We start from the raw sequence: 13,820 nt of genomic DNA, 5'->3' as shown, positions 1-13,820 counted from the left end.
CGCCGCGCGGCATGCCGGGAGCGGCCCCTGCCTTCGCCCTCGCCTCATGGCCGCGGCGGTGGGGGGGGTGGAGCGGCCCTGGCAGGGCGGGCTCCGGCGAGCGGGGAAGATGTCGGGCCCCGCCGCTCCCCGGCTGAGGGCTCCGGCCTTTCCGGAGCCGCGTTATGCCCTGAGGGGCCGGACCGCCATGGGCGGAGGTGCTGGAGTTGGTTAATCGCCTCCGCTGCCCTCGTTGCTTCCCTCTAGCGAGAAGCACCGGGGGGTTGCAGCCGCGGCGGGGGACACCGGCCGGGTCCCTCGGGTGCCATGTGCCGGCCGCTAACACAACGTCAGGCAGTGCTACCCTCAGTTACGTTTTACCGCTTAATAATAATTCAGTTCACACAGAGGCTTTATTTTTTTCGAAGAAAAATAACAAAAAGGCTTCGTAAAACGTGAAGTCGCTGAACCCTGCCATTGCTTACACGTTAAGAATGAAAAATGGGCACGTTTTGATAGATGCAATAAATCTTATTGACTTTATTACACATTGTATTTTAGGATCACTTTACATTCCTAGACAAAAGAGATGATACAAATAAATATAAGCTGTAAAACTATGGACAGAACTATTGACAGGTTCTTTGTCTACAGATCACCTAAGAGAAGGCGGAGATCTGTGTATCTCCGAGGAGCTGCGAGTTCTCACATGGACGGCGGGGGAAGAGCCTCGGGCACTTTGCTTCCCAACCAAATTGGGGACCGAAGAAGGTAGTAAGCGCCTGGACCACGGAGGGTTAGCCCCCCCGGCTGCGTGGTGCAGCGCAGACAGGACCAGCGTTCTCATTCCGGTTCCATCTCCACACCTAATTATGGCTTTTGCAGGTTATCTTTTTCCAATTTGCGTTTTAACACAGCAGAAACAGACCCACAGGAGTCGCGCTGAACCGTTTAACGCCTGGCGCACGTTAACCATCACAGACAGAGGAGAGGACAGATCCGGGCTTGCAGGTGTCTTGCTGGCACTTGGCAAGCACTCTAGTTCAGTGAAGGCAGATTTACTACACCTAAAACAAATACTGAACACAAGCCTGATCTGATCTGTATAATGCATCAGCGTAGCTCGAGATGCTATGACAGAGGTATGTGTTTTAGGAGATTCAAGCAGCATGCAAATATTTTTAAAAAGGCGCTAGATCTATGTGAAGGATTTTAAGAAAGTGCTTTAATTGCTATGCCTCAGCATCACGCGGTGCTTGCTCCCAGAGCCAAGGGCCGACTTCTGCTCCACGTCAGTTTTTTAAAAAAAGATCGCATTATACAGATCAGAGCAAAGACAAGAAGGATGTTAAACATTCCTATGCAGAAACTGTGACTGCACGCACTGTCCAAGGGCCTCTTCCAGGAGTCGGCTGGATTTCCTGTCTTTGGCCGTTAACCTGCAGGAAGCCCAGATGGTTCAGATAACACCCAGAGAGGGGCAGACTTGGCAGGAATGTTTCTTAAAAACTTCAACCCAGAGCTCAGTATGTTTTGTACAGCTTAAGACAATGTATTTTATCTTAACATCAGTGCCACTGAGTATCTGGTCATGGGTAAGTCCATCAGAATGAGACTCTAAAAGCTTCTGTAACAATCTGAGATTGCTCATGAATACACTAACTGAATCTCCAACCACAGCTCCAATTTAAATACAATGACTAAATATGCAGTTTTATTCTTTTTCCACCCTACTGAATTTCTTTCACCTTGCTAATGAATGTCTACAGAATTAAAAGCAGAGCCTTTCTGACATATTAACCAGCTAGCTTATCAACACTAAAACGAGAACAGTTGGGGTTTGCACGGCGATTTCCACTATACCAGGCCTGCCACAAGGGGAGTTTCCAGCATACGAGTTTAATATAGAATTCCCTATGGAATAGTAGCGACTGAGGAAGAGTGTGCGCATGTGCAGACACAGAGAGGTCTGTGTATGCATTATTCACATAAAACATACGTGTACATAGGTATGTACATATACGTGGTTATGTATTTCATTGCTATTTCAGATTTTAGACACCCCCTTGTTTCATTTCAATTCTCTGAGCATTTACACCATACAATCATCTTTTAAAACGTCCAAGTACAGAAGATTATGTGCTAGAGAGAAAGAAGGAGGAGAGGGAAGAGAAGGTGACATACTATGCAACAAGAGCCAATTAAAAGGCTCTCTGTACATAAACAGTGCTTTGTAAAAAGGAAGATTATGCCAGGTTTCCGTGTTCAGGTTGAAAGAAATTTGTCAAACGCCTGCTCTCTCAGTTATAAGCAAACTCCTCTTTCCTCCACCAAAACTAATATATATACATGTATATATGCATGTATGTGTGTATATATATATATTAATCTTGTGGTCCAGAAAAGCACTCCATGAATCAAAGCAGCCGAGTTAGCGTTTAAGCGGGCCCGCCTGGGCAGCTGGCTCACCGAGGCACCATGCCCGCAAGATGCAGAGGTGAGCTGTGCTGAGCGTTCGGTTCCTTCTGCTCATGGGGGTCAGAGAGGATGAAGCTCTCCAGCCTGGGTGAAGTCGCTCAGCGGATACTTAACGAGCACACAAGGCAGAGTCCACACCTCAGAGCATTTCTAAAACCAGGCAAGTCCTCATACACTCACACATGTCAGTCTGGAGCAAGTCGTCAGTGAGGGAGAGGAAATAGGTAAAAATGTTCATAGGATGACAGCCAACAGCAACCAGAAAAAGTAACATCCCAAGTCTCAATATACAGTGAACTAAAACTTACAAATGAGCTGTGAGACACTAGACAGGGACACCTTACTCTGTCCTTAGTGTGGCAGCTCCACCGCCTGCTACCTGCCACACAAGCCTGCAGTGTTACAGGAGCCTGCTTTAGTCATAGGGCAGCTTTGCACAGAGACTGTCAAAAGCAGGAGTTCTTCCTCCCTTGTTTTCAAAGTAAAACCCCTGGAATTAACACCAGAGTCCGTTACCCAGACTCGGTTTCATGTGCTTTCGCTCCCAGCGGGCCCTGCGTGGGCTGGGAGGTGCAAAGGGAAAGCTGCTAACGTGGAACAGGTGAGGCACAAAAGGTACCGAACGCTGAACCTCCTCAGATGCCACGTGAAGGGATCACATGCACACGAAGAGCAGGCTCAAAGGCAGCTCCACGTTACGGTGCTTTCCCCTCTGCCCAGCTTACAGGGGAGAGCAGAGCCAGCCCCGTGAGCCCGCCAGGAAGGTAGCTCTGAGCCAAGGCTACACTTCCCATGAACAGTGGGAGACACGAGAAAACGGCCGTACGCCACCCCACAGCTTAAAGACTTCACATGGACACTGGTTTCAAATGCCAGGGGTAAAGATGGAGGGAAGAGAGAGGAAGAAAGCTGTGGAGCTGGCACTGGTGTGCAGACGTATCCTTTGACAAGGTGGTTCCTGTTGGTAGGGTGAGGTCTGTAGGAGGGCAGTTTAGAGGAGCTCTTACTTAGGCCTGTAAGCAAGGAAAGGACTTCAGTCTCTACTGCTTCCTTTCTAGAGAGCACAAAGTTGCTTTCAAGAGCCCTTTTTTGTCCTATAGCTCTACAGGGAGGCACAGCTATCTGGTGGTGAGTACATGCTGACTGCTGCCATCCTGCCTGTTCAGACCAACTTCTTAAGCCCAAATGATGATGCCAGCCTTTCAGGCAGTAAGAGGAAAAACTATGCACCTAGTCAAATTAGAACAGATCCTCTGCTTTTTAGCCTCATTTGGTTCTCACTATGGAGGTCTGGAGCGGTGGTTCTGTTGAGATGACTTTCAACTCTGTCTTCTTATTGCCCAACAGCAAAAAAAGCCCAGTGCAGCAAAAGGGCTAGTGCAGAAGGAGAGACGGTGATGCTGTGAGGTGATCCCCATGCTTCCCATTGCTTCTAATACACTTTAACGTACCTCATGCATTTCTGATTTCCTAACTAAAATCTGTTTCCCACAGAGGCCAAATGCTGAATTGCAAGCACGTATCTTCCTGTGGCTCAGTGCACCTGGACTGGCTCAAGTCAGTTAACCAGCAAAGAGGCCATCTCCAGGGGAAAGGGGCTGGAGGCTGGCTGGGAGCTCTCTCTGCAGGTTTTTACTTGTCTCTGCTCTCAGAAGGCAAAGGCTGTTCGCGCCCTGGAGAGGATCTGCTGGTTTTACTTTGGAACCAGCCCTCGGGACTGTGGGTAGAGCTGAGAACTATGGGTGCCTGCTGAAGAGGATCCCCCTGATTTCCTTCCAGTTTTAGGCCTGAAGAAGTAAAAATGAAAAAATAAACAAAAAGCCCCAACAATGTCACCTGTTACTTGTCAAAATTAATCTTCCAAAAGCTGATTTTTTTTTACTGGATTTATTCTCTAATCAGTCTCAGCTTTCTCTTCTGTCCTATCTTCCTTTCCCTCTGTCTCTGCTTTACAGCCAAGCTCACCTTAACTTCACTGACGAGAAGTGCTGCCGGATAGCAGCAGTACTTGCACCTCTACTGTTGGCTAGTCTGCTTACTAAAAGTCCAACTCACCTTGGTTTTGGTTTTTTATTTGAAGTGCTCTCGAAGTTTGAAGCGTCCACTTGTATCTCATCTTCATCCTGCAGAGCTGCTTCTAGAGCCGCCTGAACTTTGGGAGCAATGGCTGGACCTTCATAGTCTCTCGTTGTCCGGCTGGGCATGTCAAGTTCCAGCAATACGATGTTCTCTGCCTGAGACAGTAAAAGCAGAATCAAAGTCTGCACATTTTCATACAAATTGTTTCTTTTCTCTCCAGAAGCTTATTCTGAAGTACTTTATAAATGTATGCAGGACACTGTACAAATTTACATCCCGTAGCAGAACTATCAATCCTCTGAAATTCGCATTCCCCTGCTCAGGAGGGTGAACACGTGGAGGTTGTAACCGCATCTGGGCTTACCCTGTACCGAGCCTCTGGACGGATCATCATGGACGTCCTGGCGTGCTGGCTCAGTGGCCTTTTGTATCCTACAGCAGATACCGGTCTTTTCATCATCTGCTGGTTACTAGAGAAAACCAGATACTCGGTCTATTACAAACCAAAAGCAGAAACTCCTCTTGGAGTTTATGAGCTAAAGCATCTGCAACTTCCACACAGAAATATGTTTCGAGAGAGCAGGATCTACCTAGGCTACATTCACAGGAACAGCTCTCTACAGTCAGAGACAACAAGATAAGATAGTTATCCTGTGTCATCTGTCCCCCGCACAAAGGGGAGGATTTCTACGTACTTTAACTATACAGACCGCAGCTGCACTCAGCTGCAGACAACTTTCTAAATTTGCTGTACAGAACTTTCTGTGTAGAGAGGCAAGATCCAAGATCTAGCCGCAGCTCTCATCATGATGATTATTTTTGAGGGCTTTCCTATCTAAAACAGGAAAGAAATATGATAGAAATTTACTGCTATTTTAGTGGTGAATGCACTATTATATGTATTTTACATATAAATATTGTGGTCATCTAGAAGAAAAATCTTCATCGTCCCAGAATTCCCCTACCTGTATATTCCTATGCTATTCAACCTATTAAGAGGAATAATTTTTTTTATTTCATTGTGCATCAAGAAGTTACAAACTCTAGAAGGTCAGTTTAAATCCCTAGTTCAATCCCTCTTTTGGGGTACCTTGTTCTTGACAGCTAGAGGGTTTTCTGTGACTTATAATTCCATCCCAAGAAAAGATTAGAAGTGCACTCACTCCAGGCGGGTTATGGGATGCAGTTTCCACTGGTCTTCCTCTTCATCAAAGAATGATCTGTTCATGATCTTATTCTTTTCTTCCAAGGGAATAAAATTTTCAATAATCAGGTGCCTATGTGCAACCACAAAAATGAGAAATACAGAAGAAATATAATTAGCAGATGACTTTCTTCACTGCTCCTCTCGCACTGACTTAATGCAGCCCTGGAAAAGGAGGACTGTTTTAGTCTTCTCGTGTTTAAATCTTGTTCCACAAGCGTGAGCAATGCAGTCCCTCCACTCCCCACCCAAAGAAACCATCTGTGTTACAGTTAATAGCAGGCCATTAAGTGGTGGGACTTACTTTAGCTTTAGTTCCCTGGTAAGTTCATTCTGGGTCTGTTCCAGTTCCTGGCGCTCCTTGATGTGCTCTTCTTGGAGATCATGGATCTCTGCCTTCACAGCTTGCAGCTTGGAAAACAACTGGAACGGACAGCGAGAGCCAAAGTCGTAACTTGCCAACGTTCTTTTCACTTCCTCACGCAAGCTGATTTTATTCCTAACTCACTAGACAGGATATAATTTTCTTTTTACCTTTTTGAGTTTTTTAGTCTTTATGTCCACCTCTTGCTGAAGAGAACTATAGGTCTCCTTCAGCTCTAGTGTTTCCTCATCCCGACTTTCCATCTGTTGCTGGATCTCTCGCTCCCGACGTTTCTGAAGAAGGTGACATACAATATTAAAGACCACAATTACATTACCGCCTCCAGGCTGACACACGTGAAACCAACATTCAGGATGTTTTTACTTCCCTGGGTTCCAGGGCTTTTGCTTTAGCTTCTAGTTCTTCCTATTTCTTGCCTTAGAAATACCAGAGGCATTAACTCTTCTTTGTCCTTATTTTGCTATTAAAATCAGATAGCGTGGATAAGTGCTCAAAAGGAATCAAATGTCACATTTAGATTTATTTTTTTTATTTTTATCAATTTGTACTAGTCATTGCATTTAAAGAATTACCAACAGAAAAAGCATAACAGAAAATAAAATTTTAGCACATAGTAAACATCCCTCCCTTGAGCTAATGGCTGAACTGTCCCTCTCTGCGGTCTTACAGTCTCTTCTCCATTTACAGACAGCTCCAATCAAGACAGGACATAAATCTTTAATGTAAAAATTATTATAAACCTTCTTTACATATTTCATAGAACGATAAATAGGACACAAGCCCTTCCTCCTTTTTTTTGAGATTAATGGTTGCCATTAAACCGATTTTAGGGTGAACCCTGGACAAATTTTCTTATAGTTTCTCCTGATACAATGTTTTATAAAAGTTATGCAGCTAGGCTGTTTATAGAAAATAGCAAATGTTCTTCCTTGTACCTGTTCTGCAATTTCCTGTCGTTTCTGTTCCAGGATTTTCTGCTGTTCGTTTGTGTGATCCACAATATTTTTCCCTCCCACCAAAAGCTTGCTTTCCATTGCCTGAAAGGAAAAACCAAGGTCAGAAGTTTCTCTCGGTGACAACAGAATGTAACTTTCTTTCGTACCGATACAACTTCGGGGCATCTCCCTTACTTAATGTGCTCTTTTAAGTCAGCTGCTGCAAGAATTACTATTTATTAAAATTCCTATAAAACTGTATGATGAATGGAACAGTAATTTGTTTAGAATTACTGCAATGTGTGGCAAACCTGAAGAACCAAGACTCGTGCTCTCCTGTAAAAAACTTGTTGATGATCTGTGACAGAATGAAGCGTTTTTTGTGCTACAGCTTGTGAAAAGATGTATCATCCCATTTTATTGTGCTGATTGCTTAGGATCCTACAAGATCAGCACATAAGAACAATGCAACAACTCATGAATATTGAAATATGTAATTAATGGTGGAGATTGCAACTTCTGTCTAGAAATAGTTTATTTCAAAATCTTCCAATCTAAACACAAACCACTATCCTGGCAACTTCTTGTGAAATATCTTTCCAAATTGGGAATCTCTCTATTCTCCCCTCAGCCTCAATAAATTGCTTTCAAAAAGTATGCCAAGGAAGAAGTCTACCTTGATTTTGGCACTCAGCATTTCTGTTGCTTCCTTCTCTCGCCTCAGGTCCTCCATTTTCTTCTCCTTCTCCTTCAGCAGTCTCATCTTTTCTTCTGCTACCAAGCTGTGATCCTCAACTATAGCTTTCTTCTCAATCTCCAGCTTTTCTTGTTGCTCCCTCCAATAGTCATCTTTGTCATCTCCTTCATCCTCACCCTCTTCAGTGTCCTCCTCCTCTTCCCCCCCATCTCGCCTCCTTTCCCTCCTCTTTCTTTTGCCAATAGACCGTTTTTCCAACTGAGCCTTGAGTCGAGCGATCTCTTCCTGGAATTCTCGCAGCAGAGCATCCTTAGGATCCTCGTTCACTCGCGGCTTGTTCTTGATGTTTTTGGCACGGTTGGCGTATCTCAGCGTTGTCAGAGTCTCCTCTACGTTGTAAGAGGCAGGGCCTATATTGGCCACCATCACAGTTTTGGCGTTGCCACCTAATGAGTCTTGAAGCAACCTAGTCAGCTTTGAGTCCCGGTATGGAATATGTGTGCTTTTGCCATCTACCAGGGCGGAGATAACATTGCCCAAAGCTGAAAGAGAGAGATTGATTTTAGTAGCTTCCTTTAACCTTTCCCCCTGTGCTCCAGTCTTAGCCTGCCGCTCGCTGCCTGCAAGGTCTACCAGGTTGAGTTTCCCAACACGGATGTGATTCTCTCCATCAAGTCCTAACTCGCTGCATTCGATAGTGATCACAAAAATGGCATGAGATCGAGAGCTGTGCTCATTCATGTTGGTGGCACCGACAGAGCGATTCTGGTTTCCCACATTCATGACGTGCTCTATTTCTTTGACGCTTTTCGTGACAAAGGAGGACAAATCCTTAACATATACACCAGTGTCTGGTCTCTCCTTTAACTCCAGCCGCTTGGACTGATCCTTTGATAACAAGTCTCTGATTTCTTCCTGGTATATTTCCAAATAAGAAGCTCTAACTAGGTATTGCTGATTTTGAGATCTAGAGATGTGGGTGAAGATGTGATCGAACGAGTTGGGGATGACCCCTCTTTTTTCAGGATCACCACGCACCCCTTCCATCGTATATGTTTTCCCTGTCCCAGTCTGCCCATATGCAAAGATTGTCCCATTAAACCCCTGCAGAACAGAGTCCACGAGAGGTCTGAAGGTCTCGTCGTAGAGCTCAACCTGTTTGGAATTCCAGTCATACACAGCATCAAAGGTGAAAGTTTTAGGCAGCTCATGAGATGTTCCCCGCGGATTCTTCACCGAGACCTGCCCTAACTTGACATCCACGTTAACAACTTTTTCATACGAAGCTGTCTTCTCTTTGCTATTCATTGGCCGGCAGCGTACCACCACCCTAACAGACTCAGAGCTCTTTAACTTCGACATGACAGCAGCTCTGTGGCTGGCGTGATCTGACCGATTGATGATCCCGCGCTAGAAACCTAAAACAGAAACAAAGGAGGAATATGTGAAGGCAGTTCTCTGCAGGTGACAATTTTTCACAAAGCCAAAGATTCGACTCATCTATCCAAGCCGCATTTTGCATTCATTAAGATGCAAGGAATTTTGAAGAATAAAAATAACGTACAACATGAAAACTTTAAAAAGGCTTGAACTGAGGCAGTGTTATTTTACCAAAGCCTCTCCACTGCACGGTATCATTTCTACAAGCTCTGCTCCAAAAAATCTGCATCAAATCACATCTTTACAGTGGTAGAGATCCTTTTCTTGACCCTTCACAATAATCATAATACATTTCAGACTATTTATAAAAATAATACTTCGCCATAGATTCCCTTTGCAGTCAGACTTTTTGTTTTACATCTCATACTCTAAAAATCCAGTCCAGGCTTGCTCTCTGCATATTGCTCAGGCTCTTGAAAGGGAATCTGTCAGGTGCTTTGAGTAAGTGCTTCACCTACCTACCAAAATTCAAGACAGATTGTAAATTATAAACACAGTATTTTCAGAGTTGCCTCTTCTTACGCCTCCTATGCATTGATGAAAACTTCTCATATAGTTGAGACATTTATATCACAATTCCCTCACACGTGACGTGATGTGATATGATGTGTCATCAGGACCATCCTGCCACAGAAGGTTTAAAACCTATGCCTGTGTTTTCTTAAGTGACAGCAGTTCCCTGGAACGCCGCCCAAATGCTTTTTTCCTCTTGTGCGTTACACTGTTAGAGGCACTTTCTAGAAGCTTGCTTACAGAATAATTCATCTTTAACTGGGCTATGGCAGCTACGAGAATTCAAGATAAAATCATTAAGTAGTCTGTCCATTTCCAGGCATCACATCCGCTGAATATTCTGCATTTCCACACTTGGGAAAAATGATGGGACCTCTCCTTTCTGTCAAGAATCAAGTGCAAATAATTGTTACGGAAAAGTTTGCACTCAGTCTTGCAATCTAGCTCACTCCAAAGGAAATCATTAAAGCAGCCCCATGCAGCACAGTCTTCCAACGCTTGCAAATGTGGTAAAACAAACCAGTAAGGGGAGTGAATTACCCCAGCGAGGTGGGCTCTGAAATCAGAGGGCAACGAAGGGGAGTACTTCCACCACCCGACTGCAGCGAGGCGAGGGTGCGTGCTGCCGTAGGGTGCCTGTGCTGTGCCCCCACCGAGGGCACCGCTGCAGCCCCGTGAATTCGGGCCCTTCACACCCCAACACTGAAAGTGAGTTCTGGCCCCGTGCTCGCCCCGGGGGGGCACCCAGGCGAAGCACAGCCGCTCCCCACGGCGCTGCACGGCCGCTCTCGGCACACCCGCGGCCCCAGAACTCCTCGTCTTTCTGTTCCACTGCCCAGCTGCCCGCTCAATGGTGATCTTGCATGTGTACTTTTTGCACAAGTATCATCAGCACACTTAGAGAGCAGCGTTGCCCGCTCGCATTCAGCACGGAGGGGAGGGGGAAGCTGTGAAGGTGGAGTAATCTACATTATGCCTTGTCTAATGCTCGAGCAACCACAGGACATCAGGGCGTGAAGTGGACACCTGCCAGGATTTGCCCTTCTCAGGCTTTTGAAGGTGAGTTTAAGCTCCTTCCACAACACTTATAAAAATTTCATAAAGCACTCAGTCCTTCGAGCCCGCCCTCCTCTTTCTGCAATGTGATTGCCCTCTGTGAAAGGATCCTGCAAACTAACAGGAGTGTGTGGCCTCCTCAGCTAGAATTCATGCATCTGTTTTTACAGAGAAACTGAAGGCAGCCGTACTTTCTCTAGATATTGCAAGCTCAACTGTTCACACAAATCTATGCTATTACTTTTTCTTTTGGCAATACACTTTTACGAGGATTTCCCATATAAGCCAGCTCTGCCCAAGCACGCTAACCTGCTGAAACACACTCCACGCTCCTGCTCTGGTGTTCCAAGTGAATCAGGTTTACAAGATCCAGCACCAACCTAAACTCAGGTTGCACAAAACCAGTTCACAGACCCGAGTCCTCAATGACCCTGGGCAGAGAGGAAGAAACTCGCTGTTGCATCCCCCAGCCATCAGCACAATGAGCTGCCATTTAAAACAGAACAGAAAGACACTGCTAAAGCGACAGCCTTACACGGAAGATCTAAACAGCACAGCTTGGGGAATGTTGTCTCATTTCTAACAAGCTTTTTTTTTTTTTTTTTTTTTCCTCCAAAAACATCTTTCAGGAAGAGCTCTGAAATTCTTTTGCCAGCTGGAACTAAATGTAAAGCTAACGCATGCTGGAAACCCCAGGTAGCGCTGGCACGTGTTCGGTCTGGCCTCCTCAGGATGTTCTCGCTGTTCCACTACCAGCTGGATCGGCAGCAGCCCATGGATTTTGTGTAATTGTTTTTCACTCAGTAATTGCATGTCTCAGGGGAGCTTCTCAAATAAGGTGACAGAGAACTTCAGAAGCAGAGCTAGAGGACTGAGAAAGGAAATAGAACATTCCTAGCCCAAAATCCAGACTGTCCATCTGCACTACAAAGAATAACAAAAGAGCAACAAACTTATTTAAGAATTGTACAGAAACATCAATATGGCCTTTGGAATTTCCTTGGTTTTGTGAAGGGAAGCTCCTTGCTCCACGCTATTCCCACAAAAGCACGTGGTAGCTACCAGGAGGAAGATGAGGAACGTGCACTGAATTGACCAAACTGGACAATCATCCAGAAGAAGCACTTCGCAACCTGCACAGTGAATTCAAACTACTACGGGAATTTTGGATTGCTACTGAATAAAAACATTTCTCTCCTAATTGACAACTTCAAATAAAGACGACCTTACTGTCTGACCCACCAGGAACATGTATTCCAGAACGCCAACAGAGAAAGAACATGTGAAATGGGAACAAGTCTTACAGAATCATGAAAAGCAACTCTCCCGCTACTCATCGTGAGTAGCTGTATATACAAACACACGTTTCTCCTTCCAGATCTACCAGAGATATTCCTATAGTTCAAGTTCACAAAAGCCAATTTTTTTTCCAGACAAGCTCACATAACAACTGCCACTTCATTTATCTGCACTATTGCGGCGAATGTTCACAATGGCAAATAAATTAGGCATGAATTCTGAAAAGCAGAGCCTTGGTTTATTTTATATCATTAATATCCAAAGCGCCGCTTTTGTAAGCAACTGTGACTAATAATGATCAGAATTAAGCTAATCTTTACATAGACCGGGTTTTCGTTACAAGAGTAGACATTGCCATCTGTATGCTCACCGGGAAGTTAGAATTGAAATATCCAGCATGTCCCCTCCGTGACAGCGTTGCAGAAGTACACACTGAACATAAATTATGTTGTATATTTGCTGTTCCTCTGGGTATATGTCATCAATGTGAGCTTGATAATCTTTTCACACCTTTCCCCATTTCACTTGCAAGTCTCTTTTTATAGTCACGAATAACTTATTTTACCCCTGATTTGGGCTATTTTCATAACAACCTATCATGAATCATCTCCAATTACTTTAGCTGCTGCTGTGAAGTTTACTGGAAGCATAAAAAAATAATATTTCTTCTCAGACTTACCCTGGCGTGTAACTGAGAAATAAACCCAATTAAGTTAGCAGTGTTTGCCTTCCCCAGAAACTCCCCAGCACCGTTTCGGGAGCAGCTGGGCAGGGATGGCCAGAAGAGCGGGGAAGGCCACCATGCCACCCGCTCTCCTGGCACGGGGAGCACGCCTCGACCATGAAATCAGCTGAGCCTAAAGCCACCTGGGTCGGGTCCCTGAGAGTCAAGGCCAAGGTTGAGAGGAACGTGTTTGCAAACGCGCTGCAGAGGAACCAAGAGGGGAGGGCGGGCAGGGAGCCGCGCGGTTTTATTTCGGTCGACGCCAAGTTGTGCCTGAAAAAAAAATAAGCAACGCCACAACCTGAATGTCCGCGGGGGTTGCCACTTCTCCCCAGAAGCGTGCCGGCGCCGGGGCAGCCCGGGGAACGCTACGCTCGCCCCCACTGCCCGCGGTCCCCAGGCCTCGCCGCCTCCTGCCTTGGCTTTGAAGACCTCAGGGAGATTTTCTTGGTGCCGCCTGAACCCCTTTCCTTGCATCTCTCCGCACGTCCCCAGCTACCGCCTAACACATTCCATCGCTCTCCTGCAGCGTAAACCTTTCACATATTTGCGGGTTCGCAGTGCCTTGGCTTAGCTGCTCGTGTCCTTTGCTCCTCCCGAAGCCAACCGCCCCCTCCATCACCGTTCTCCTCTCGCCTCTGCCCCAGCGTGTCCCCTGCCGCCGGGGCACGCCGCGCCCCGAGGTCACTTACCGCCGGCGGCCACCTCCCTCTGCAGCAGCGCGGCGCCCCACGCGTGTCCCCTTCCCGCGGGAAGCCGGCGGGTGCGCGACCCCCGCGTTCGTCTCTGGGTTACGGGTTCCCCCGCGCGGCAGGAAAGGGCTGGCGGGGGGGATACCCACCCCCAGCCCGGCCGGCGAGGCCGTGCCCACGCGTGCGAAGGGGCGGCGGGGCCCACGCACCCGCGGGTCACCATGGAGCTCCCTCGGCCCCGGAAGCGGCGGGGTGGCCCCGCCCCCCCCACCCCTGACGCACTTCCTTGGCAACGCGCGCGCCCGCCCCCACGCCGCCATTTCCGTAGCGACCGGCCCC

General features: G+C 46.5%; 1 protein-coding gene across 3 annotated transcripts; it reads right to left on the bottom strand.

Annotated features, from left to right (window-relative positions):
* Positions 1-367: 367 nt before the first annotated feature.
* Positions 368-13,738, bottom strand: KIF3B (kinesin family member 3B). Of its 3 annotated transcripts, none has more exons than XM_042800959.1 (9): positions 13,482-13,738; positions 7,737-9,175; positions 7,061-7,162; positions 6,275-6,397; positions 6,045-6,163; positions 5,700-5,813; positions 4,901-5,006; positions 4,513-4,691; positions 368-4,244 (listed from the first exon to the last, which is right to left on the bottom strand). In XM_042800959.1, the coding sequence occupies exons 2-9, from the start codon at positions 9,117-9,119 to the stop codon at positions 4,151-4,153; spliced, it is 2,220 nt and encodes a 739-aa protein (XP_042656893.1). In that variant the 5' UTR covers positions 9,120-9,175; positions 13,482-13,738; the 3' UTR covers positions 368-4,150. The 3 variants fall into 3 exon arrangements, with proteins under 3 accessions (XP_042656893.1, XP_042656894.1, XP_032858074.1); XM_042800960.1 differs by having other exon boundaries at positions 368-3,470; XM_033002183.2 differs by lacking the exon at positions 13,482-13,738 and adding an exon at positions 12,745-12,994.
* Positions 13,739-13,820: the final 82 nt, after the last annotated feature.

The sequence above is a fragment of the Tyto alba genome, unplaced genomic scaffold (genome assembly GCF_018691265.1).
Source record: "Tyto alba isolate M040663 unplaced genomic scaffold, T.alba_DEE_v4.0 Super-Scaffold_33, whole genome shotgun sequence".
In the NCBI taxonomy this organism is placed as follows: Eukaryota; Metazoa; Chordata; class Aves; order Strigiformes; family Tytonidae; genus Tyto; species Tyto alba.
The sequence above is the reverse complement of the archived record's forward strand: the minus strand, read 5'-3'. Positions and strand labels throughout refer to the sequence as shown.